At 41.4% G+C, this 26,134-nt stretch overlaps 1 protein-coding gene across 3 annotated transcripts in view; it reads left to right on the forward strand.

The window, feature by feature from the left end:
• TULP4 (TUB like protein 4) overlaps window positions 1-26,134 on the forward strand; it is a 224,868-nt gene that overhangs the window by 37,415 nt on the left and 161,319 nt on the right. The window contains exons 1-2 of one of the 3 annotated variants that reach the window (XM_059401352.1): window positions 21,599-22,146; window positions 22,256-23,762. In XM_059401352.1, the coding sequence (XP_059257335.1) occupies window positions 23,511-23,762 (252 nt within the window). In that variant the 5' untranslated portion in view covers window positions 21,599-22,146; window positions 22,256-23,510. Of the gene's footprint in view, window positions 1-21,598; window positions 23,763-26,134 lie in introns of those variants that run through there. The other 2 variants (XM_059401353.1, XM_059401351.1) reach the window with 2 other exon arrangements.

Consider the following 26,134-nt stretch of genomic DNA (forward strand, 5'->3'; position numbering starts at 1 on the left):
GTTTTTCCCCTGGGGAATGGGAGTTGGGTCTTGACCTGAGGATTCACTACATTTGGCTCAGGGCCCTGCCCTCTTGAGGGCTCTGAGTCACTGCCAGAAAACTCTGGTGTTTGGCTGGTCCCAGGTTGAAAACTATTGATTTATGTTAATACCTTTATTTTACAAATGAAAAGACCGAGACCACAGTGGTCTGGTAATCTGCCCAAAAGGAACCTCAGTTCCTTTGTCTGTAGAATGGGGGTAGTATCTACCCCAAAATGGAGCTATGACCGTGAGAGTATAACTAGCATATCATCTACCACAAGTAGGCCTAGTCTTCCTTCTCCATCCCTCAGATAGTCTCAAATAGCACAGAGACTCAGTCCTCCTGATATTCAGCCCAGATGCTTTTCTTTTGCTGCTTGACTCCACGAGATCTTTATTTGTCCAAGCCCATACAGAGTCCCACATTTTCACTATTAATTGTTCTATGATCATTTCATGTTTATTAATTTTGCTGCCATGGGTAGGTTGTGAACTACAACTTTAAAAACTTTAAACTTTAAACTTTGAACCTTAAAAAGTCCAGGGACCAGATTTTGTGTTATATATATATATATTGTGTATTTATATGTATATAATTTAGTCTTGGTTTGGTTACTTGGTAGGTGTTTTATGGTACTCATTTATTGTGACTTGATTAAGCACGTAATGCCATTGTTATGAGGAAATAAAAATACTTCTGTCCAGAGAAGTCACTGTGGTCCTTATGTGAGAGTTTTGGCAAAACAAAAAAATGCTTTTGCTGGCCACCTATGAAGTAGACATCTGTATTCTGCTCTCTCTGTCCCTGATAGCGGAGATCATGCCCACATGGTATTCTGCTGTAGTTTTCATTACGATGCAGGACTGCCCATTCATTCGGCGCCAGGGATGGTCATCAGTGCTGCTCATTGGGCTGGGGCTCTTTCTGGGTGCTAACACTTACAGATACCCCACAACTGCTTCTGTAGCCCCAAGCACATGTTTGCAACTGCAGATGTGTCCATTTATATGGGCATAGGGTCATCACTTAGCTCTGGTCCCTTGCCTCCTTGCTGTCCGCCCCGCCCTCTGCCCCAGTGCCAGGCCTCGAAGAACGGTCGGGCCTGCTTTCTGTGTCTGCGCTGTCCATCTGTTGGCTGAGGGTCAGGCACTCCTGCTTACCATTGGAAGCAGGGAGGAATCACTTGGACGTGATCCCTCCCGTAGAACCCATCTGAGGCTGGGCCAGAGCCAGGACTCTGTTCTCTGTGCAGTGGCTGGCTGCGTTTCAGCCATCCATTTGAGCCCTTTCTATATGAAAAACATGAAAGTGCCAGGGGATTATTTTTGCAAGCTAAAAAGATGGCAGCAGATGTGAAAACAGATTTACTCATCATGATGTAAATTGGTGCTTTGTTTTTATTTTTGTTTAACAATAAATAGGTATTCATGAAAATATTTGGCTGTAAAAATTAAGAAAAATAACAAATTGCGATTATCTATTATAATCCAATTCAGTTTCTTTGGAAAGAACTTCAAGTTGTAAGTTAAAGATTTTACTGAAGTTTATGTTAGTATTGCAATATGCTGAAAAAATTTTGAGAATCCATGAGACATATTAATATTCAGGTCTGTTATAATCATTTGTACCTGTTTTGTGTAGATACAGTAGTTTCCAGGAACTAGAATGTGGTAGGGGAACTAATGTACAGTTGTATGGCCACATCCTTTATTTTTCTCTGGCATTTATTTTTATGTTTCTTCTTTTTTACAAAGGGAGTTGTTTGTATTTTGTGTTTGCTCTGTGACCGGGAGTGTGGTTTCTTCACTACACCTGAACTTGTTTGCTCTGGAGAACGCGCTCGGCCATAACTGGCTTGACTGGCCTGCGTTGCCTTGCAGCTGGGGGAAAGGTCCTGTGTGGCTGGTGTTCCCGGTCAACGTCATTGTGGTGGTATGGCCTGAACACTGCCCAAGGGTCACTGGCAGGAGCTGGGGACATTTTTATCTACACTGAAGTTTGTATTATGATAGTATTTATGAGGGCGCCTGGGTGGCACAGTCAGAGGAGCATCCGACTCTTGATTTTGTCTTGGGTCATGATCTCAGGGTCCCGAGATGGAGCTTAGAGCTGGGCTCCCCACTCAGCAGGGGTTCTGCTTGAGATTCTTTCCCTCTGCCCTCCCCCCTACCCCCATGCACCCGCACACCCTCTCACTAACAATAATAATGGTTGGTATTTCAAGACCAGTTTTACTTGTTATGTAATTATATTTGACGTATTTACGTCATCCAAGACTATGGTGTTGAGATGAGTGGAACTTAGCCTTTTAAGATCCCCCAGATTTTTAGCTTTTTTAATGGAAACATTTCTAAAATAAGTAATTCCCTTTTTAATCAGAGGATAATGAATATAATAGAACCTGTGATTTATCATTTAGGGCTTTCAGTTGATTATTTTGTGAGGACACAGACTGTTGTTCTTGGAAGGGTTTGCATGTTGGGCTCTTCCTACATTTAACCGTCATTCCCTTAGCAATACTGAGTTCTTGTGTTGGTCTGGAGATCGGAGAGAAGACGTATTTCCCTCTCTCAGAAGACTGACCAGGACAAAAGTCTTAGGAAGGCAGGCTGGGGGTATATATGTTTGGGATCCAGACAGATCTGGATTCAAATTACAGGGTGAATGAAATGTATTAAACTCTGTGAGGCATTTGCGTCACCGGAGTGGTGCGTGCATGAGTCTGTTTATCTCTGCATGTGGCATTGGGAAAGATTTCGCAAAGTTTACTGGCCTATGAAAAAATATAATTTATAATAACATCCTTGAGAAAGCATTTTTATTGCTTTATAGGATCATTTGTTCCTAGGGGAAAACCTTTTTTTAACACCACATATAAATAAAAGCACTTTTATTCAATTGAATGCACATTTGTTGATTACTTACTGTATACAGTAAAAGATGTCTTGACCAACAGGCATCCAGAAGTCCTTACCCTTAAGTAATGCCCAGGCCAGTGGGGAATACAGGGGCCCAGATTCCTGCAGTGTGGTGGAGAACTAAATGAACAACTCAAGAAAGATAGAAAAGTATACTGTGAAGATTAAAGAGGAGAAGTCCATGCCCTGTAGGGAGATGCTGGCAAGGATGTGTGGAGTGGATATTTTTGAAGATACATCTGGAAAGATGGCTAAAATTGGGGGATTTGGAATGAGCTTTGCAATCAGCAGGGTAAGTTCAGGGCTTGGTGAATAAGCAGAAAGTATACTTTGAAAGGAGCATAATTTTTAGAGGTCAGGATGGAAGATAGGCTGAAAAGATAGGTGTGGGTCTCTTCTGTGAAGAGCCCTGAATGACAGACTGAGGAGGGTGTCCTTAGGTAGAAATGAGATCCAGTGCTATGATGAATGCTGTTCCTGTGATGAACCCAGTTTGATCACAGTTTTGTTTATATGCCATTTGATTTACTAACGCTTAGTTTAGGTCTTACTCATGAGTGATATTGTCTTTAATTGTCCATTCTTGCACTCCCCATATCTGATTTGGTATCAAGGTACAGTAGCCTCCTATGATTAGTTGTGGGTGTTACAACTTCTGTTCTCTGGAGGGATTTCTGTAGTACTGTTGTGGTCTGTTCTTTGAGTGGTGGTGGAACTTACCTATAGAATATCTGGAACTGGTGTTTTCTTTATGGGCTGATTTTAAACTACTGAGTTCCTGTTGTAATGGTATGGAGTGGTTTAGACTTCATCTCTCCTTCTTGAGGTAGTTTTGTTAAATTATGTTGCCTAGGAATTTGTCTGTTTCATGTGTTATCAGATTTTTTTAGCATTAAATTGTTCATGATATTCTTTGATCTCCTTAATCTTCACTGTAGCTACAATTATACCCCTTTTCTTTTGACAGCATTGCTGATTTGTGCTGCTTCTCCTTTATCTTGTCGGAGGTTTGTGTCTCTGATTACTTTTTTTGAAGAGTCAACATTTGGCTTGGGTTAGCCTCTCTAATGTTACCTTTTCTATTTTATGAGTTTCTGTTTTTATCATCTCTTTCACTTACCGTCTTGGTTTATGCTGTAGTTTTTAATTGAACATTTAGCTCCTCAATTTGCAACAGTTCTTTTTTTTTTTTTTTAATGTTATAAGCACTTAAAGAAATACATTTTCCACAAAGTATGCTTTTTCTGTAGCAGACATGTTTTGGCATATATTAATTAATATTCAGTATTTTAAACCTTCCATTATGATTTTCCTGTCTCATAATATTTAGAAATGTGTTTCTTTAAAAAAATTTTTTTTAAGATTTTATTTATTTATTAGAGAGAGAGCGCACAGCAAGGGGAGCAGCAGGCAGAGGAAGAGGGAGAAGCAGGCTTTCCCCTGAGCGAGGAGCCCAACATGGGGATCGATCCCAGGACCCTGGGATCATGACCCAAGCTGAAGGCAGACGCTTAACTGACTAAGCCACCCAGGCACCCCTAGAAATGTCTTTCTTAAGTTTAAGAATTTCCAACATATGGTTTTATAATTTATATTTTTATAATCGCCTTTAACTTAATTGTTTTGGGGGGCACTTAATAGTTTTAAGTCACATAAGAAGTCTCTGTGACACTTATTCTTAGAAATATGTTGCGACTGACTTTATGTGGCAAGTTCTTGTTAATGTTGATGTGCTTGAAAAGAATGTGCATCCTCTCAATTGGATGCAGGGTTCTATATGTGTTCATTTTGACCAAGTTTGTTTGTTTAAAGATTTTATTTATTTTTTTAGAGAGAGAGTGTGCATGAGCCGGGGGGGGGGGGGGGGGGGCGTGGTTCAGAGGGAGAGGAAGAGAGAGGCAGACTCCCAACTGAGTGCAGAGTGCAGTGGATGTGGGGCTTGATCTCAGGACTCCTGAGATCATGACCTGAGCCAAAAGCTAGAGTCTGATGCCCAGCCACGACTGAGCCAAGCAGATGCCCCTTGACCAAGTTTGTTAATTATGATGTTCGCATCTTCTAAATGTTTACTTTTTTTTTTTTTTTTAGCTTGTAATTGAGGGAGCAGATGATAATGTGGATTTTTTTTTTGATAAATACAGTACAGTGCTATAAATGTATTTTCTTTTCCTTAATAACATTTTCCTTACTCTAGCTTATTTTATTATAAGAATATAGTATATAATAAGTATAACAAAATATGTGTTAATTGTTTATGTTATCAGTAAATCTTCCAATTAATGGTAGGCTATTAATAGTTAAGTTTTTGGGGAGTCAAAAGTTTTATGTGGATTTTTGACTGCATTGGGGGGTTTACTGTAATTTTTTCTTGTGTAATCTGATACTTTAACTGTCAAAAATAGATTTTTAAATCATTGACCTGTTGTGATTGCTGATATATTTGCATTTCTACCATCTCTTTTATTTTATTTCACCTTTTCTTTTTTCTCTTATTGGGGGACTGATTTGAGGTATAGTGTCTTGCCTTGACCTCTTCCTACCTTTGTTTCTCGTCTTTTAGTGATTGCTCTTGAAATTTCACCATGCTTACCTGAACTAATCAAGTATGAAGTTTTATCAGTATTTTACAGTACTTCAGCTCTGGTCATCCTTCCGATAAAACATTTTTTTTTTCCTTCCCTAAATTTTTTCTTTCCTCCCCCCAAAAGACAGACACAGCTTGTGGTTTAAACCATGGGCTGGAATCTGGCAGTCTGGTTTGAATCCCAGCTCTGCTTCTAGCGGATGAGTAATGGTGGGCAAGGTGCTTCCTTTCCCATACCTCCATTTCCTCATCTGTAAGTGCAGACAGTAAAAGGACCTTGTCATAAGGCTAAGGCTTTTAAATGAGAAATGCAGTGCCTAAAAGCATTTAACCTAGCAGTTAACAAGTACTGTAAAAGTGTTTGATGTCATTGCTGTTCTTTTTTTGAAAAGACATAATTTATTTTACTTGTATTTTTGTGTTTTTTTCATTGTTTCTTCTGTCTTAGACCTTCCTTCTGAGTCATTTTCCACTTAATTTGATCAGTATCCTTTAGAAGTTGTTTTTTGATGTCAGTTAGTTTTAAAATTTAGGTTTTGTTCTTTTTAAAATGCCATATTCAACATTAATTCTTAAAAGATGGTTTTTCTGGATGTATAATTCTGTGTTGGATGTCTGGAATCTAATTCTGTATTTTTCTTCCAGTACTTTAAATATATTAGTTCATTGATATCTGACACCATGGTAGCTGTGAGACTCCTGCCATCAGTCTGATCGTTGTTCCTTTGGAAGTACCTGTCTTGTTTTTGGCTGCTGTTCAACTCCCTTCTCTGTTTTACTAAAATGTGCCCAGGTGTGGGTTTCTTTTTTTACTTATCCTGCTTGGAATATATTATGCTTCTTATATCTGTGGATCTTCTATCAGTTCTGGCAAAATCTGTCAATATGTCTTCAGATCTTTTCCATTTTCTCTTATCTTTTTGGAATTCCAATTAAACTGGTCCTCCTCAATCTATCCTCCATTTCTCTTAATTTCTCCTTTATATCTCCAGGTCTCTCTGTGCTACAAAAGATTTCACAGAGTTCTTGAGCTATTAGATCCAGTTCATTAACTCCTTTTTTTGGCTGATGTTGTGCTCATATTACTGTATGCAGTTTTAATGATTAGGTCTTCCTTTTCTGAACGTTTTATTCGATCTCTCTGGTTATTTTAGATCATGTCTCATTGCTTCCTTTTTCATTCCTTTAAACATTTCAGCTACTTTATTTCTTCCTTCCCAATCTGTACACTGTTTATTTCCTTGTCTTACTACATTAGCAAGGACTTCCTGTACAATGTTGAAAAGCTGCAGTGAGAGGGGACAGCCTTGTGTTGTTCTCCACCTTATTGGGAAAGCTTTGAGTTTCTCACCATTAAGTAGCTGAATGTTTTTTGTAGATAGCCTTTATCAATGTGAGGAAGTTCCCCTCTGTTCCTAGTTTACTGAGAGTTTTTGTCGTGAATGGGTGTTGGATTTTCTCAAATGCTTTTTTCGTGTGTGTGCTTATTGATTGATATGACTGTGTGGTTTTTCTTTAGCCTGTTGATGTGATTGATTACATTAGTTGGTTTTTGAATGCTGAACCAACTTTGTGTACTTAGAATAAATCCCCCATAGTTGTGGTATTTAATTCTCTTTATACATTGTTTGATTCAGTTTGCTAGTACATTGTTGAAGATTATTGTATCAGTGTCCTTGAGAGATATTGGTCTGTAGTTTTCTTTTTTTTTGTATTGTTTTTGCCTGCTTTTTGTATTAGGTTAATTCTGGCTTTTTAGAATGAGTTAGGAAGTATTCTCTTTGATTCTGCCTTCTGATGAAAGAGATCACAGAAAACTGGTATAATTTCTTATTTAAATGTTTGGTAGAATTCACCAGTGAACCCACCTAGGCCTGGTGCTTTTGGTTTTATAATGTTCTTAATTACTGATTCCATTTCTTCTTCTTTTTTTTTTTAAATTTTATTTATTTATTTGACAGACAGAGATCACAAGTAGGCAGAGAGAAGGGGGAAGCAGGCTCCCCGCTGAGTGGAGAGCCCAATGTGGGGCTCAGTCCCAGGACCCTGGGATCATGACCTGAGCTGAAGGCAGAGGCTTTAACCCACTGAGCCACCCAGGTGTCCCCTGATTCCATTTCTTTAATAGATATAGGACTAGTCAGATTGTCTGTTTCTTCTTGTTTAAGTTTTCACAGATTATGCCTTTCAAGGAATTAGTGTATTTCGTCTGGATTTTCTAATTTGTGGGTGTGGAGTTCTTGATTGTATTCCTTGATTATTCTTTTAATGTCCGTGGGATCTGTAGTGATGTTCCCTTTTTTACTTCTAATATTAGCAATTTGTGTCCTCTCCCTTTTTTAATTAGCCTGGCTAATTAAGGGCAGTCAATTTTTTTAAGGCACTCAAATTTTTAAGGATTTCATTTATTTATTTATTTATTGAGAGAGAGAGAGAGACCACCACACAGGGAGCCTGATATTGGGCTCGATCATAGGACCCTGGGATTGTGATGTGAGCTGAAGACAGATGCTTAACCGACTGAACCACCCAGGCAACCCAAGAATAAGAAAAATTAAAGTTTTTATTTTACCTTTACTTGTTGCTTCTTTGATTCTCTTTCTTTGTATGGGTTTGAGTTGCTGACCTTTATCATTTTCTTTCTCTCTGAAGAACTTCTTTTAATATTTCTTATAGGTGTCTCTACTGTTGACAGATTTCCTCAATTTTGTTTGCCTGAGAAAGTCTTTGTCTTTCATTTTTGGCAGGTAAGTTCACAGGACACAGAATTCTAGGCTGGTGGGTCTTTCTCAAGTTTTTAAATATTTAACTTTCTTCTTGCTTGTGTGGTTTCTGAGGAGTAATTGGGTATAGTTTTGTCTTTCTTTCTCTATAGATGAAGTGTTTTTGCTGCCTCTGGTTTCCTTCAGGATTTTTTTCCTTTATATTTGATTTTATGTAGTTGAAAGTGATTCCTAGGTATGGCTTTGGGGGCATTTTCCCTGTGTGGTATTCTCTGAGCTTCCCGAATCTGTGCTTTGGTATCTGACATCAATTTGGTGTATAAACCTGGCATTACTGTTTCAGATGTTCCTCTCTTCCCTGCTCTCAGTCTTCTCTTTCTAGCATTCCTGTTATGTGCATGTCACAACTTTTGTAGCTTTTCCACTGTTCTTGGCTATGGTGGTCCCCCCCCCCCACCAGTCTTTTTTCTGTTTGCTTTTGAGTTTTGATGGTTTCTATTGAGAAATCCTCATGTAAAGAGATTCTTTCCTCTGCTGTGTCTAGTCTTCTGATAAGCCCATCAAAGGCGTTCTTCATTTCTGTTACAGTGTTTGTTTCTCCGTGGCTTTTTTGATTGCAGCATTTCTTTTTTTGTTTTGTATTTCTTTTCTTTTCTTTCCTTTTTTTTTTTTTTTAAAGAATTTCCATGTCTTTGCTTATATTGCTTATCTGTTCTTATATGCTGTCTACTTTATCCTTTAGAGCCCTTACATGTGAATCGTTGTTGTTTTTACTTTCTGGTCTGATCATTCCGGCATCTCTGCCATTTCTGAGTCTGGTTATGATGCTTGCTCTGCCTCTTCAAATTTGTTTTCTGTTGCTGGATATGTCTTGTAACTTTTCCTTGAAAAGGGGATATAATGTACTCGTTAAAAGGAACTGTCGTAAATAGGTGGTGAGGTGTGAGGGGAGGAGAAGCATTCTATAGTCATATGACTGCATCTCAGTCTGTGTGTGGGGGTGTGTGAAAAGGTGTTATTTTTTTTATTTTTTATTTTTTATTTATTTATTTATTTTTTTGAAAGATTTTTTATTTATTAATTTGACAGAGAGAAATCACAAGTAGACGGAGAGGCAGGCAGAGAGAGAGAGAGAGAGAGAGAGAAGCAGGCTCCCTGCTGAGCAGAGAGCCCGATGTGGGACTCGATCCCAGGACTCTGAGATCATGACCTGAGCCGAAGGCAGCGGCTTAACCCACTGAGCCACCCAGGCGCCCAGGTGTTATTTTTTTTTAATTGTAAAAAATGCATACCATAAAATATACCATGTCAACCATGTCTAGAGTGTGTAGTTCAGTAGTGTTAAGTATATTCACGTTGTTGAGCAAGCAGTTTCCAGACTCGTTTCATCTTGTAAAACTGAAACTGTACCCATTAGACAACAGCCTCCCTTTCCTCCCTCCCCCAGCTCCTGGCAATCAGCATCCTACTTTCTGTTTCTGTGAATTTGACTATTCTAGGTACCTTATATAAATGGAATAATTTACTTGTCTTTTTGTGAATAACTTATTTTACTTAGCATGATGTCCTCAGGGTTCATCCATATTGTAGCCTGTGTCAGAATTTCCTAACCTTTTTAAGGCCAAGTAATATGCCTTTATATGTGTATACCACATTTTATTTATCCGTTCATCTGATGGACCCCTGGGATTGCGTCTGCCTTGTGGCTATTGTACGTAATGTTTCTGTGGACATGGGGGGTACAGAGGTACACTCCTTTGGGAGTGTATCTGGGTATATATACAGCTGGATACTCGTGTACCTAGTATATCTAGAAGTGGAGTTGCTGCATCTTACAGGACCTTGCTGAGGAGCTTCCGTACTGTTTTCCATAGCGGTTCTACCATTTTGCAGTCCTGCCAGCAGCAGTTTCTTTAGATCCTTGCCAACACTTTTTTTGTGTGTGTACTAACCATCCTAATTAGTGTGACGTGATGCCTCGTCATAGGTATGTGTGTGAATAGATGTCCTACTGACGTTCTTCAGAGTTTCTTCAAAAATGCCGTTTTCTCTTCTGCCATGGGCTTTGGACGTCTATCCCATTTGCACAGAGTATCTCCTCTTGCCTCCTCCACCTCTTCTTCCAGGGTCTAGCATCCACTCTTCCTTTCGATCGAAGCCTTCAGAACACCATAACTCTTCCTTGTGGCATTTGTCATAGTTACACGATTTGTCATAATTACACGATTAATGCCTAATCTCCATCAGTGGACTGTAAGCTCCTTCAAGGTAGGACCATATCTGTATTTACTTAAAATTGTCTTTTCAGCACCCAACTTAATGTCTGATATATAACAACAACATCATTAATAATCGTTTGTACTGTGTAGCATTTACTGTGTGGTGGATACTATTTTTAAAAATATGTAAAGTATCTGGGGTGCCTTGGTGGCTTAGTTGTTTGAGCATCAGACTCTTGATTTTTGGCTCAGTCTGATCTCAGGGTCCTGGGACTGAGCCGTGCATCGGGCTCACACTCAGCAGGGAGTCTGCTTAAGGATGTCCTCTCTCCCTCTGCTGCTCCCCCTGCTCACATGCTCTCTCTCTCAAATAAATAAATCTTAAAAAAAATATGTAGAGTACCCTTTTTAATGTGTAGTGCTATGCACTTTTTTATGGTAGGCTCCACGCCCAGCATGGGGCTTGAACTCCTGACCCCGAGATTAAGAGTCACATGCTCTACTGCCTGAAGCCGGCCAGGCACCGCCATAGTTCTGTGCATTTTTGACAAATAGACAGTTGTATAACCACCACCGCATCAAAAATATGGAACCGGTCCCTCACTCCCCAAGATTTCTCTGTGTTGCTTCCTCCCCTTTCCTTCTGAGTATTTTTCCTCCCTGTGTTATTGAGATATAATTGACATATAACATTGTGGAAGTTTAAGGTGTATTCACAATGATATGATACACTCCTGTCTTACAAAAAATGACCACCGCAGTGGGTTAGTTAATGCCTGCACCGCCTCACGTAACTACCATTTCTTTTTCATGGTGAGGACATTTAAGATTTACTTTCAACAGCTGTCAAATATCTAACATAATGCCGTTAAACTATACTTTTTTTTTTTTTTAAAGATTTTATTTATTTATTTGATAGAGAGAGATCACAAGTCGACAGAGAGGCAGGCAGAGAGAGAGAGAGGAAGGGAAGCAAGCTCCCTGCTGAGCAGAGAGCCCGAGGCGGGACTCGATCCCAGGACCCTGAGATCATGACCTGAGCCGAAGGCAGCGGCTTAACCCGCTTAGCCACCCAGGCGCCCCGCCATTAACTATACTTACCATGCTGTGTATCCCCAGAACTCTGGGTCTCCACCTTTTTGTGGGCTTTTTCCTTGGACAGGCTTCATATATTTTTCTGTTTCCCCCATCCCTCTTAGGTGGGACAGGAAGGCCAGAATGGGCTGCAGTTGGGTATTTTTTCCCCCTCCGGTCGGTTAGGTTCTGATAAAATCCTGATTGGTTATACCTTGGTTAAATTGTTTTTCCTGAAGACAGACTTTTTAAAAAAGAACAGAATGCTCTGGTATCTTTCAAAATGATTCCTTTTCCTCATCCCCAGCTGGAAGCACAGGGGGATTTTCCTCTGATACTTACTGTGAGGATCTAATGAGCTCCTGAAAGTAAAACAAGAGTCTAGGGGCCCGATGGCTGGATCCCCTGACGTTTTTCTTTCTCAAACTCGGCCACACTGAACCTCCAGCAGTCCATCCATTACAATCTGGGTTTGCTTACCCCGGGGCTGGTGTGCACAGGGGTTTTAGCACACTGGTTTCTGCTCTCATCAGTGTAGTTCTTTGTAAGAGCCTTTTGGACTTCCCAGTTTTAGATACAGTGGGTGACTTACTTTTCTTACAGATCTGAGAAGAGTTGATTTTTCTGTTTGTTTAGCTTTTTACTTCTTATTAGGACAGAGTGATGATTTCTGAGCTTCTTTTATGGAAGACTGGAACCCAGAAATCCAAACCTAAATTCTAAACTTAAATTATTTTAAATTCTGTTTATGTTCATTTCACTTTCTGAAATCCAGTGGATCTAAATTTGTTGTTTCTACTGACAGCTTGTGATGCCGCCTTTTCTTTGTATGTTTGGTAATTTTTGATTGGTAACTGATTTTTGGTTCAACCTCATCTGTGGGAATCATTAGGTCCTAAATTGGGAATATTTTCACAAGGACAAGATTTGCATTTGCTCCAGTCCAGAACCATGGGGTGCTAGGAATCTGAGATAGTTTTCGCTACCTCTGTGGCCCCTGTAGGATATGTATGATTCAGTTTCTCCACCCTGAGGTTGGACCAAATTTTGGATATCTGATAGGGTGACCAACTGTCTGGTTGGGATTGCCTGGAATATGGGACTTCCAGGGTAAAACTGGGACAGTTCTGGGCAAACCGGGATGATGAGGCATTCTAATTCTGATTCCAGGGTTTATATCTGCATTTTTCCAGATAATTCTGGACATATATGCATCTTACATGTGCATTTGCCAGATAACCCTGGCTTTCTCTTATGTTTGTGTGTATGTGGCTTCCCTGGAGATTTCTCATACTTCCCTACAAGTCCAGCAAAAAATTATGTCTGTTATAATTTACCCAAGATCTAGTGATATAGTAGTGGGCAAGCTCTTCAGAGCATCCTGGAAGTATAACCTGTAATTTTACTTTTTACATAAGTTATTGAGAACGTGTTTCCATGTTACTCCATAGTCTTCTACAGTATAATTATTAGGGGTTGCATAGGATTGCGTTTTATGTCTGTACCAACACTTACTGAATCAATATTATGAAAAATGCTGTAGTGAAAATCCTTACAGCTAAATCTTTGCACAGTTCAACATTATTTCCTTATGATAAATTTCCAGAAGTAGAATTGCTGAATCGAAAGGTATGCAGCATTTTAAATCTTTTGAATCATATTGCCAAATTGGTTTCCCATTTCTTTACACCTTGTATGACACTGGGAATTATCATATCTTTTAGTCTTTATCACTTTGAGAAATAATAAAATGCTCTCCTTTGTTAAATAAGGGACATGATCTTAGATACTAGTGAGCCCAATGTACGGTACCACCGTATTTCGACAGCCAGGTTTCAGGTACACATTTGTTTTTAGAAATGTCTCACCCCCACTCTCACTGGAACTGTTAGTCAAGAGGTTTGTCTTACAGCCTTCTTATCCTTCTTTATCTATATATAGATAGATGTTCATATTCTTAGTACTAGCTGGTGAAATCAGGCATAGAAAATAAATAGGGAGTAGCTTTCACTGGAAATGTACCTCTTTGCTGTACTCTGAACACAGCAGTGGGCCCCCAGCTTCCTCCCTTACTCACATGTACTTTGGTGCCTGTCTGCCGTAGGCTTTCAGAAGACCCAGATTCCGAGTGGCTGGTGCAGAGAACCAGGGTCTGTACAGAGAACTTCATCAGTTAGCATTTACTTCCCTTTTTCTTAGAAAACTGAGGCTCTGTAGCATATGAAGTACCTTATTGAACATTTACTTGAATGCAGTGCTGGTGGGTACTGGATAAAAGTTGGAGTGTGGGAGTTTGTTTTTTAGTAGATCTGATGACTGACACAGAAAGATAGCTCTACCACAGGCAGAAAAGAGCCTTGCCATGCGAGTCTGCATAGCGCTTTGGTGTCTGCACTACATGTGCAGGAGATGGTGTCGTTCAGAGAGAGACTGAAGCCCTCTGAGGAATGCGTCTCTGAAATTGACGGCGCAAGTCAATGGGAAAATGATTGGATATGAACATGCTTGTAGTAAGCACACATCTTTTGCATAAGCCTGGGCATAATCACGCACACACAGCTTCATTATCTCACTAGCACGCTTTAAGAATTCCGGGCTGGTGAATGAGAACACAGTAAATGCATTAGATCATGACTGAACTCCGCTATCCTTGCAGGGGTGTTGTGTTTTCACGTGTATGGTTGTTCGTCTGTAGGTAGCTGAAGGACAAGTCCCTACTCGGAGTACCCCTGCCTTAAAAGGCAGTCTTGCATGGCAAATTTGAGCTAGCCTCTAGGCAGCTATTGAAACTAATTAGGAACCAGTTAGAACTGCTTTGGGCTAGGTGGGTATTTGTGGGTTGTGGAAAATTCCCCAGGGAACAGAGTGACTGTAATTAGAGGCAGGTTGTTGTAGTTACTTTAGTTAAGAAGAAATGTAGAGTTCAGGGTCTGTTGCCAGCTGTGGAAGGGGGCAGTCAGGGGAGGCTTGGGCATGGGGAGAGCTGCCTGGCCGAAGAGCTGAGTCCCACACAGTAGATGAGGGACAGCAAAAAGGGGGAAATTGGGGTGGGTTTATTCCCATCACCAGGTCGGATAATACTCATTTTCCTTTCCTTTGCTTCACTCCACCTCCAGACAACTTGAGGGTGTTTGGAACATTTTTATTCAAAAGTTTCTATGGTGGTTTTTTTTTTTTTCTCTCTCTGCTTTGTATTCATTTAACATCTGTATATTTTTTTCCTGAAATTGACTGCTTCTCATCTCAGTCTTCTGCTTAACCATTCTATTAAATTTTTATTCTTTAGAAAGAAAAGAGCTTTATTCTAAAATTCCATCTCCATTCATTACTCTTTACATGCATTTTCTTTGTGGATGCCTCCTTAGTTTTGTGTCTTTGGAACTTTATTGGGATTTTCTAGATTAGGAGAGTACTTGTTAAGGTTGGATATAATAATTTTTAAAATTCTTACTAGTTGATTTAAGTTTTCTAAAAATCCCAAAGGATTGGGGCATAATTTAGTTTCATAGTTTATTAAACCTGTTTATTTTGAGATATCATACATGTTGAATATGTTTGACATATAGGTAGTAAAGTATAGTCAGAGAGTTAGCACCCTGTAATCACCACCCAGATGAGAACATGGGGTATTGCCAGTACCCCGGCAACACCGCGTGTGTGTGCCCCTTCCCATTCATAGTCTGCAGCCCAAGGTCACCACTGTGCTCCTTTGTGTTATCTTTTCCTTGCCTTTAAAATTCTAGTTTTATTATCTTTGTCTGCAGTCTTTTTTTTTTTTTAATTTATTTTAAGTATAATTTTTTATTTTTTATAAACATATATTTTTATCCCCAGGGGTACAGGTCTGGGAATCACCAGGTTTACACACTTCACAGCACTCACCAAAGCACATACCCTCCCCAATGTCCATAATCCCACTCTCTTCTCCCAAACCCCCTCCCCCCAGCAACCCTCAATTTGTTTTGTGAGATTAAGAGTCACTTATGGTTTGTCTCCCTCCCAATCCCATCTTCTTTCATTTATTCTTCTCGTACCCACTTAAGCCCCCATGTTGCATCACCACTTCCTCATATCAGGGAGATCATATGATAGTTGTCCTTCTCCGCTTGTCTTTGTCTGCAGTCTTAACTGGTAAAATTAGTTTGGCCTATTTTGAACTTTATGGATTCATATTGTAGGTATTTTTTCATGGGATCCCTTTGCTCAACATTATTTTTGTGAAATTCTGTAAAATCTGTAAAATTCTGTAAAATCATATTCTGTATTGTGTTCATTACAGTGCTGTATACAATTCTGCTGTTTGAATCTGAGGCACTCGCTCCATTCAGGTTGGGGTCATTGTTTTGGCTCTTGTACAGGATGCCACACCTCCAGCAGGGAGTCCCAGGGAGCCCAGCCCTGTGTCTGGTGCACACATTCCAGAGTGGGCTACCTGGTCGCGGGGTACTCATATCTGTGGTGGTCCTAGCTACTATCCCAAAGTGGTTGCATTCTTACAACTTTCAGTGAATGTATTTCTATTAATCGTGGAAATGAAAAAAATCTTTCCTAATTTATTTTATCTCTGATCTCTAATATTAATTCAAGTGATTAAAAATAAACCAAAGATGTATTTTTCTCCCCACGTCTCCCACTAGTGAATTTTATGCATGTTGGTGGAAAGTAGGAATCAGAACAAAATATAGTGAAATAATTCTAATTAGAAAATAAAGTATCTAATTACGGACAAGGGAGGCAGAGAATGCAGCACAGGGGCCTTTTGCCTACTACTTAGTTAAGATTTGTTGGTTGGTTAATCTGGGAGTGTCTAGTTCTGCAAGGTTTCCTCTTCTGAACAGTGTACCATCCTGTCCCTACATTGTACTTTCCCGAATCTGGGGCTCCTGATTTGCCATCAAGAACTGGGTGGTATGGAGAGTCAGATTGGGAAACATCTTAAAAGTTTACTGACTCTTTCACCCCTGTCAGGTTATGAAGTCAGTCAGACCCACCTACTATGTAAGACCATAATCTCCAAAAAGCAGGGCTTGCTTTTTCAGTGGTTTATAAGAATAGTCTGAAAATAAGCTCTAATTACCAAAAACAGGCCTGGGCCTGTATTATAGTGTTTAGGGTAAAAAATACCATAATGTCAGATTTATGAGTATTTACTTTCAGTCCATTATTGAAAGACTTTTTTTAGGCATAATTGCTTTTCTTAATTTACTCGATTTTAAAATTAAGGTGAGGGACGCCTGGGTGGCTCAGTTGGTTGAGCAACTGCCTTCGGTACAGGTCATGATCCTGGAGTCCCGGGATTGAGTCCCACATCGGGCTCCCTGCTTAGCAGGGAGTCTGCTTCTTCTGCTGACCTCTCTACTCTCATGCTCTCTCTCTCTCAAATAAATAAATAAAATCTTAAAAAAAAAATTAAGGTGAAATATACATAACAAAACTTACCATTTTAATCACTTTTAGAATAGGCAACCCAATGGCCTTAAGAATACTCACATTATTTTACAGCCATTGCCACTGCCCATCTCCAAAAATGTTTTCATCATCCCAGACTGGAATGCTGTCCCCATGAAATAACAGCTCCCTAGGCCGCTCACCCCCAGCCCCTGGCAGCTACCATTCTACTTTCAGTCTCTGAATTTAACTCTTCCAGGTGCTTCATAAAAGTGAGCTTACAAGATTTGTCATTATGTGACTGCCTTGTGATTTCATTGAGCAGAATGTCTTTACGGTTCATCCCTGTTGTAGCACGTGTCCAACAGAATGTTTTTTCTTCTTCTTGGGTTTTGTTTTGTTTGTTCATTTTGTTTTGTTTTTTAAGAGAGCATGTGCACATGTGAGGGGTGGGGAGGGGCAAAAGGAGAGAATCTTGTGAGGGCCTCAGTCCAGGACGCTGATCATGACCTGAGCTGAAACCGAGAGTCGGACGCTTAACCGACAGCGGCACCCAGGTGCCTGTAGGTTCTTTGTTCTGAAGGCTGAGTCAGAGTCCCCTGTATGTGTAGACCACATTTCACTTACACTTTCCATCTGGCTGTCGACACTGGGGTGGCCTCCACCTTTGGCCTGTTGTGAATAATGCTGCCATGAACGTGGGTATAAAATACTGTTGAAGTCCCTGCTTTCAGGTGTATAGTTGCTTTTTAACTTTTCTATACCAGAACCCTTTTACTTAGGAGTGTTGCGCTGATAGTGAACTGCTCTCCGAAGCCGATCAGTTATATCTTCAGTTTCTCATCCTCCTGAGTACACGGAGCTGAAGGAAGGGAAGTGTGCCATGTCACTGATTGCTGTCCATGGTCACGCTAGAATAGGGGCCAGCCTTTCAGTGCCCGGGATACTGGTATTTTGTTGCTGACTTCTGTATCCATTATTCATCTGAGTCATCATAAAGTACTATGTCATTTTTTCTTTTTCTTTTTAAAATTTTTAAATTTTTTATTTAAAGATTTTTATTTATTTATTTAGCAGACAGAGATCACAAGTAGGCAGAGAGAGAGGAAGGGAAGCAGGCTCCCTGCTGAACAGAGAGCCCGATGTGGGGCTCGATCCCAGGACCCTGGGACCATGACGTGAGCCCATGGCAGAGGCCTTAACCCACTGAGCCACCCAGGCGCCCATATGTCATTTTTTCTTAATATACCTGCCTTACTTGTTTAGCCTATATAGTGCTTTATAATTTTAAAAGTTGGGTTAAAAACCATAGCCACATATAAAAAATGAAACACTTTTGTCTATGCTTTTACTATAGGAATTTATCCTACATACTTTAGTATAATAGTTATTGAAGGCTTACATTTTGGAGAGTTAGCATATATCAGTGGTTTTCAAATTTTTTGGTCTCAGGGACCCTTCATAGTCCTAAAACTGTAGAAGACCCACAGGGCTTTGGCTGATGTGCATGTTAGCTGTTGATATTTACTGTACTAGGAATAAAACAAAAATTTTTAACAGTTATTGATTCAGTTAAAAATAATAAGCCCACTAAACCTTTTAAATATGTTTCCTATGGGGAAAAAAAACACATTTTCTCACTAAAAACATTAAAACCAAGAAGATTGGCATTATTTTACATCTTTACAAAATAACTTTAACATCTGACTTAGTAAAAGATAGCCGGCCCCTCGGATCTGCTTCCACAGGCTGTGGCAGCATGCTGTTTGTGCTAAAATATATGAAGAAAATCTGATCACACAGATATGTAGTTGGAAAAGGAAGAAGTATTCTAATAATCTTTTCAGATAATCATGGATTTTTTATACTATATTAAAACTTAACAAGTGACATTTTCTTAAAGGTTAGTAGCAATAGGGAATTTTAAATGTTATTGGTGAGTTTTTCATACTTGGTTAGATCAAAATTTTTTTGTCTTTCTTGCACCTCAGTGGCCCTTTTACTCAAGTGTAACTTGTAGCCTTACGGATTGGTCACTTGGAAAATATTGGTCCACCAAGTTATGTGTATCTTCCAGATACACACTATGAGATATGACATGTAATATTAAAAAATGCACATTTGTTAATGTTTACCTTCAGTTGCATGCAGAATATCTTTAAATCTTAGGGAGCTGTCAAGCTCATGGTGATAGACACTGGTTTTCCCAAAGTTCTGGTTTTAACTTGAGCACTCAACTTTTGTTAATAGGTAGCAAATCCTGTCAGTTTTTTCCTTAAAAGGACATGCTCCCTTTGTTCATGTTCGAGAAAATGTCTGCCGAAGACCCAAGCCTGGATTACCCTAATTTGTCATTCATTCTTCTCAGTAAACATGGAACAAACCTCAGCTCAGCTTGTAATTTGCACGACAGCACAGGTGCTTCTCCCGGGTCACCCTTGCACTTCACGAGTGAGCAGGGATGCGTCCTGTGTGCTGGGTGGTTTGAAACACAGACTATTAACCAACCATGTGCTAATGGTTGAGACTTAATAAAATTAATAATATGTACTGCATCAATAATATTCTTTTTTAAAAAAGATTTATTTTCTCTTTCTTTCAAAAAAAAAGGATTTATTTATTTATTTTAGAGAGAGAGAAAGCACAAGAGGGAGGGGTAGAGGGAGTGAGGGAGAGACTCTCAAGCAGACTCCCGGTTGAGCACAGAGCCCTGCTTGGGGCTTGATCGCAGGACCCTGAAATCGTGACCTGAGCCAAAATCAAGATTTGGTCACTTAACTGACTTAACCACCCAAGTGCCCCTGCATCAAGAATATTGTGAAGTGAAACTGACATTTTTACAAAACCCCGTGAGTACTGGTACCTTTTGGTACCAGTGCCTTCCCTGGCACTAACGAGCTGAGTCTGACCCACTGTTGCTTTCGCACCATTGATACAACTGTCAGTACAATGAAGAAGGCAAATAATGTCTTAGTGTTATTATGAAAATATTTTTGACATTATGGATCCCCTGGGAGGATTTCAGCGGAATGGACAGTTTACCCTGTCATACATAATGTGGATGCTTTAATAATCATGGATTCTCCTATTAAATAGTTTAAAACCTGTGTGTATATAGCTGGGTCTTGAGAAGTTGTGTCTGCTTTTCCCATCTGTGGCTGCCCCAAGTCAGAATAGGGACTAAGGCTATGTTATACAGTGGTATCAGCATTTGAGAAAGAAGAACGTGGTGTGACTTTGAATTTTATAGCATTTGTTTTTACTCCCCCTCCCACAGGTACAAGTGCTTCCTTGAGAGAATTCCTGAGAGAATTTAGTGGTTTTGATTTATAGGCTCATACAAAACATATATACCATGACTCATCTGAGTTAGAGTATCTCAGGGAAACTACATGTAGCTGCTGCCTTGCTCCTGCCCGCCTCCTGTAAACTTGGACTTGAATACCTACTTTACACTGAATTCTACGCCAGCAATGAGAAAGACAGGTTCCCCGCCCCTAGGAGCCTAGAGAAGAGTGTTCGAATGCAGGGATTGAGTGCTATTATGGAAGGTAGTCTCAGGTGCTCTGCGAGGCTTTGCCGAGCAGTTGTTATTGCAGACGGCTCTTAAAGGAAGTGTGTGGGGGCTTGGCAGGGAGTGGAGACATGAAAGAGAGGAACGACACAGTACTTTCCAGGGCAGGGAATGTCCAGATGCAACAGTGTGACACAGGCAGGGCTGGACCCAGAGGCTGTGGCCAGAGAAGAGGAGAAGGGTCTTGCTGGGGTTTGATCCCATAGACTGGAGGTTCTCAAAACCTGGTCCCCAGACCAGTAGCATCAACATCTCCATGGAACTGGTCAGAAATGCATAGACTTTCAGTGGCGGGTGTTTTTGGTGGAGCGAGACTGTTTAACTGCCCTCTAGGGGACTTCCCGGGCCAGGGGAGAACAGTGTAGGTTCTTCAAGTAGCCTTGAAACTTAGAAAGGTCACCCTGAGGGCCCTCTGGAAGGTGGGATAGTGTGGGATGGTGTGGCATTGTCCAGTGTTTTTGTGGGTGGGATGCAGGCCTGGACTGATGGCAGTAGGAAGGAAGAGAGAGCGAGGATTTGCTGGAGGTAGATTCTCCAGGACTTTATCACTAGTAGACAGCTTATAAGCTATGAAAATAGCTCTTCTTTGCTCTGATGTGCCAGCACTCAGGGATGGAGGCATTCTTAAAGGCCCTTGCTTCTTGTGTCTTCAGGCAACAGCTTTTACCTATAATGAAAAAGCCAGTCAGGTAACTTGCCTGAGCCTCTTGAGTCTCCTTTTCGAGGTTGCCCACTTAATTAGGATGATGGCCTCCAGAGGGACAGAGTTGACACATGCGGGACGAGTCTTAGAAAGGATGGCACGGTCTGGGAGAGTGGGGGGGATGATTTTATTCAGATATGTCCCGCTGCTGGCAGATTGAATAAGTGCTACATGGCATTCAGACTCCCTTTGTTGTCCATTGGCTCTGAGTGGGCTAGGTGCACCACTTTCCTATTTGAATTTGAGCAATCAGTAGCTCTGTTTGGTGAGTGTGTGTGTCTGAGTGTAAAGATGGGGTCCCCCAGTTTCAGTTACAGCAGTTATTCAGTTAGAACCTTTCTTCATCAGGGTGTTGAAGTTCTTTTTTTTATATCGTATTTTGTTTTACAGATTCGTGAGGCTCCAGGGCCTTCAAGCTGTGATTACTCAGATGGTTCCTGAAATGACTGGGAAGGCGGACGCTTTGGTGCCCATCGAAGAGCATATGTCTGTGTATATCTGAAACCTTCTTTGTACACACACACACTTACACCAGAAGACAGGCTCATTCTTGTGCACACTTGAAGAGTTTTACAACTGATGAAAATTAATTTAAGAATCAGATGGATCAACTTGACACTACTGGGCCCAGGAGCCCGGGGAGAAAAATATGTTACTGATGGTCAGTTTTCCACATGGTCTTCACGGGTAAAGAAAGTTTGCAAAAAGAAGAAAAAAAAACTTTCACGGTTCAAGCCTCAAAAATACCTCTGCAGCTTAAAGAAGGAACTAAGTGAGAAGGTGGCTGGGGGAGAAGTGTGGTGTCGAGCGGCGCAGGCAGCGTCATGCAGTGGGCTTTGCACTTTATTTTCCAGTGTTTTTGGTAATTTGGACAGACTTCAAAACTCTGGACTGAGAAGTAATTCTGGCTGTGTGTGACTTCAGGAAAGCAAGGTCAGGTATGATGGGACAAATCTGAACGATGAACTGGTTCCTTTGCCTTTTTCAGTTAACTGTGTTCTCGAAGTTTTAATTTATTATTTTCCTTTTCCTTTCCCGTATCTATAGGATAATATTTTAAAGTAGCAACTGAAACCAGTATTTACAAAGTAAGTATCCAGGAACATCCAAGCAAAGCTTCTTTTCCTTGGACTGCACCCGTGGCGTTTGCACGCATCTCTGAATGTGAGCCTGAGAGCGCCCGTCAGCGGGACAGGCTGACTCTCTAGGGATCTAGTGGGAGACCTTGACTCTTGTCTGCGCTTTCTCTACTTGATGGACTTAATTCTGAGATGAGTCTTTTTTTTCAAGCTGGAGAAATAGGTGATCTTTAGGAGCGGAAAGGGGAGAAGCCAGAAGGGGAGGGAGGAAGGAGACGGGGTAAAGAGACAGAATCCTGTAGTGACTCTCGGTTTTGTCAACCAGAAGATTTAGGATTCACCCAAAGCGAACACTCAAGAGCTTTAGAACCTTCTGGCTCCGAGTGAAGTGGTTTTCTCTCTCCACCTTTATGGCACCGAGGAGCGCACCGGTCTGTGGCGGGCCGGTCAGATGGAGCCCAGCTCTCTGCGAGGACACAGCAACCTGCCTGCCGGGAAGCCAGGCTGGGCCCTGAGGGGGGACGTTTCTGGTTCAGGACAGTGGGGAGAGTCTTTTTTCCTTCCTGAACTTGGACTGCTGTCTGCACAAACTCTGGTCTGTTTTGCACGGTTTGTGTGCCTTTTTTCCCCTTTATGCAATCTTTTTCAGCTTCAGCAACAGAAATTGGTCTAGTCGAGAAAACGTGCCAGAGGGTGGCTTCAGAAGGAAGATGATCCCATGTGTTCTGTCTCTGCATCTGAACTTTTGAAGAGAAAATTCCAGCTCGAGGGATTCTTTAAAGCCTTAAGTTACTTGAAATCTATGTATTTGCAACCCTTTGTCTCTGGAATCATATTACACTAAACTGGAATCTCAGGCTGAATGAGAATAACCAAGTTGAGTGAAAAGAAGAAAACCCCGTTTCTTGATCAGCACGTGGTAATGTGGCTCTTCCTCTAAGGACTTGAAAATAAAAATGGACACGTGTTGTTTTTAAGCATTACCTTTTCCTAGCAGACTGCCATCATCTTTTCTAGAGGGATTTTTTCACTATGCATTTGGGTGGATCTTTATAAAATACCTTGTAATTAGATCCAGGTCGGTCTTCATTAAAAGGGGTCGGGGAAAACAGCGCAAGCCAACCACAAAATCACATCAGTCAGTTGATCCATGAAAAGAATTAGTTTGAGTTTTTTGGCATTCAGCATTACTTTTTAAATAAAACGGTTCACTGAGAAAAAGTATGTATGCAGCAGTGGAACATGGGCCTGTCCTTTGCAGTGACTCCAACATCCTCTGCCTATCCTGGAAGGGGCGTGTTCCCAAGAGTGAGAAGGAGAAGCCGGTGTGCCGGAGGCGCTACTATGAGGAGGGCTGGCTGGCCACGGGTAACGGCCGTGGCGTCGTCGGGGTGACCTTTACCTCGAGCCATTGCCGCCGGGACAGAAACACACCGCAGAGAATAAACTTCAACCTGCGGGGCCACAACAGCGAGGTGAGCTGGGGCTCGTTGCACTTTCTGTCTCATTGTCTGTGGTCTTGAGCCTGCTCCCCGTGGGTTCAGAGCTCGCTTTGTCATTTTCTCCGCTTGCTGCCAAGGGACACTATTCAAACTGTGAATTCTGTCTCCCGTGTCCCAGTGGGAATGCGTTAAGGTGGACACGGTTCCCAGTAGCCTGTGTCCCTCCCCGAGCGTGTCTGTTCTCTTGGGCGCCCTCACTCTCCTCTCCTGGCAGCGTGCTACACGCCGGCACGGGCACGGGCACGGGCACCAGGGCGGCTCTGCCCAGGCTGGGAGGTTTGGTTAGATGCTCTAACCAGCGTGTCGTGCTCTCGGCCTTTTTAGTCACTCTTTCTGTGTAACAGAGTTAACTGCCCCTGTGTGAGGCTGGTGCTGTCAACAGGAGGGTGGTGGTGTCCTTTTCACCTTCAACGGTTAACAGCCGCCTTGCTCTGGGTGATGGTTTAACACCTGCCATGTATTTCTTGTACTTGGAGGTGCAAGAACGAAGGAGTTAATTGGGCAGAGGTGACACTAATCCACTGGACAAGAGCCATTGATTTTCCTATCTGTTGGGTGTATGACATTGAGATTGTGCTCTATCTGCATACTCAACACAGTTAAGGATCTGTGCACTAACACTAGTGAGAAAATATGACTAATTTGGGGTGAAAGCCAATGAAAAATCATTGCAAATCTTTTTTCTCTTCCTTATGAATTCTTCACAAAAAGGTGAGTTGGTGGATTTGTGTTCACCCATTGTGGTATCCTAGTGATGGCTGCAGGAGAGGACTGGGCTGTATTTCCGGGGGTGTGGTCCTCTCCCATTTCTGTTCCTTTTGTCCCCATTTGCTTGTTATAAGAAGTTCTAGCTCCACCATTTAACTAGCTGGTGTGGTCCTGCGCGAGTCATTCAAGTCATTAGATCACTCATGGTTAAACTGAAATAATAATTCCTTTCTTTCAGAGTTGTTGTAAGGATCTGTGAGAATATGGTTTTGCGAGGGCTTTGAAAGCGGCAGGCGCTGGGCGTGTGGATGACGACATTGTGTGCCTCGTACGCTGACTTACTTAACTGTATTCTTGCTGTCCAGCCCTTGCATGCTACTCAGTACCCTTCCATTTCCTTACTAGTCTGACTTGTGAGGCCAGGAACAGTGTTTTTTGATTTTTGGTTCACAGTTAAGAGTTGAAAACACATATGCAGTCGGTAGGTGTTCATGGCATCTCTGCCGAGTGCTGGGTGCTGTGTGGACTCGCCACCACGGGCCGAGATGAATTATGGATTGTGCCTGCTGGGAGTCCACCATCTGGCAGTAAAGGCAATGTGTGCACCTGGATATCTCTTTCGCTGTGTGTGTTTCAGCCAAGTATGGAAAGAAAGATCTAGGTCATTGAAAGAACTAAGGCTGAAGTTTACACAGATTTTGTTATGAAGAGGACCTTTCTGCGAGGTCTTGAGAAATAGAATTTGGATAGGTTCCCCCCGCTCCCCGGAAGATACAAGAAGATTAAGCTACATTCTGGCCTCAGAGAAGCAGTTTCTCTCTTCTGTGTGACATGAGGTGCTGGGTTTCCTTTGGCTCCAACCTAAGCACATGTCTGTATTCACCTTATCACACCAGGTGTACCCCCGGGAAGATGCATTTGGAGTCTGGCTGGACAAGGATGGGACCTGTATGTATATTTTGCCATCCCTGGGACAAATCCACCATAGTCGATAGGAGGTTGACATGCTTAGCTCTTCCCGCTGAACTATGAAATGTTTACTGTGTACAGGTATACCCTGGTTTGTAATGGGGATTTTACTCATATCAGGGCATTCTGTATGCCAGTTAATCCAGGGCAGAAGGTTTAAGCAAGGTGCTGCCTTAATAATCTATCTGATTTACACAGTGCTCAGATGTAGCTGTTTCTGGGCTTAATCTATCAGCATGCAGTTGCAGTCAAGTTTGAAAATTGACATGCTCGTCTTCACGACCTGAGTTAAATAAATATAATTTGTTAGTGACTCACTTTGGGTGGCTCTTCTGGTCAAGCAATGAGCTCTGTTTATTGGAGCATATTTGAGTATGCTAGGTGACCATGTCTGTCTTGTCTCCTTCCCGGTAGGCCTTCTAAGTGCTCACCATGTAGGTGAATCCCATTCAGAGAGCATGAACCAGAAGCCACTGTTCTTTGTTGTAATCGATGGGGGAGGCTCTCTGTAGGGTCACCCTGCTGGTGCAGTGGGGGCAGAAGGAGCTCACGGCTGCCAGGTGGAATTGGGGGCTTTGCTGGTGTGCATAGGAGATTTGAAAGTTTAATTATATGCAGATAATTAAAGATACGAATTGCAAAACCACAGTCCCTCAGCCTTTCTTAAC

This window comes from Mustela nigripes, chromosome 5, assembly GCF_022355385.1.
Source record: "Mustela nigripes isolate SB6536 chromosome 5, MUSNIG.SB6536, whole genome shotgun sequence".
Taxonomy (NCBI): domain Eukaryota; kingdom Metazoa; phylum Chordata; class Mammalia; order Carnivora; family Mustelidae; genus Mustela; species Mustela nigripes.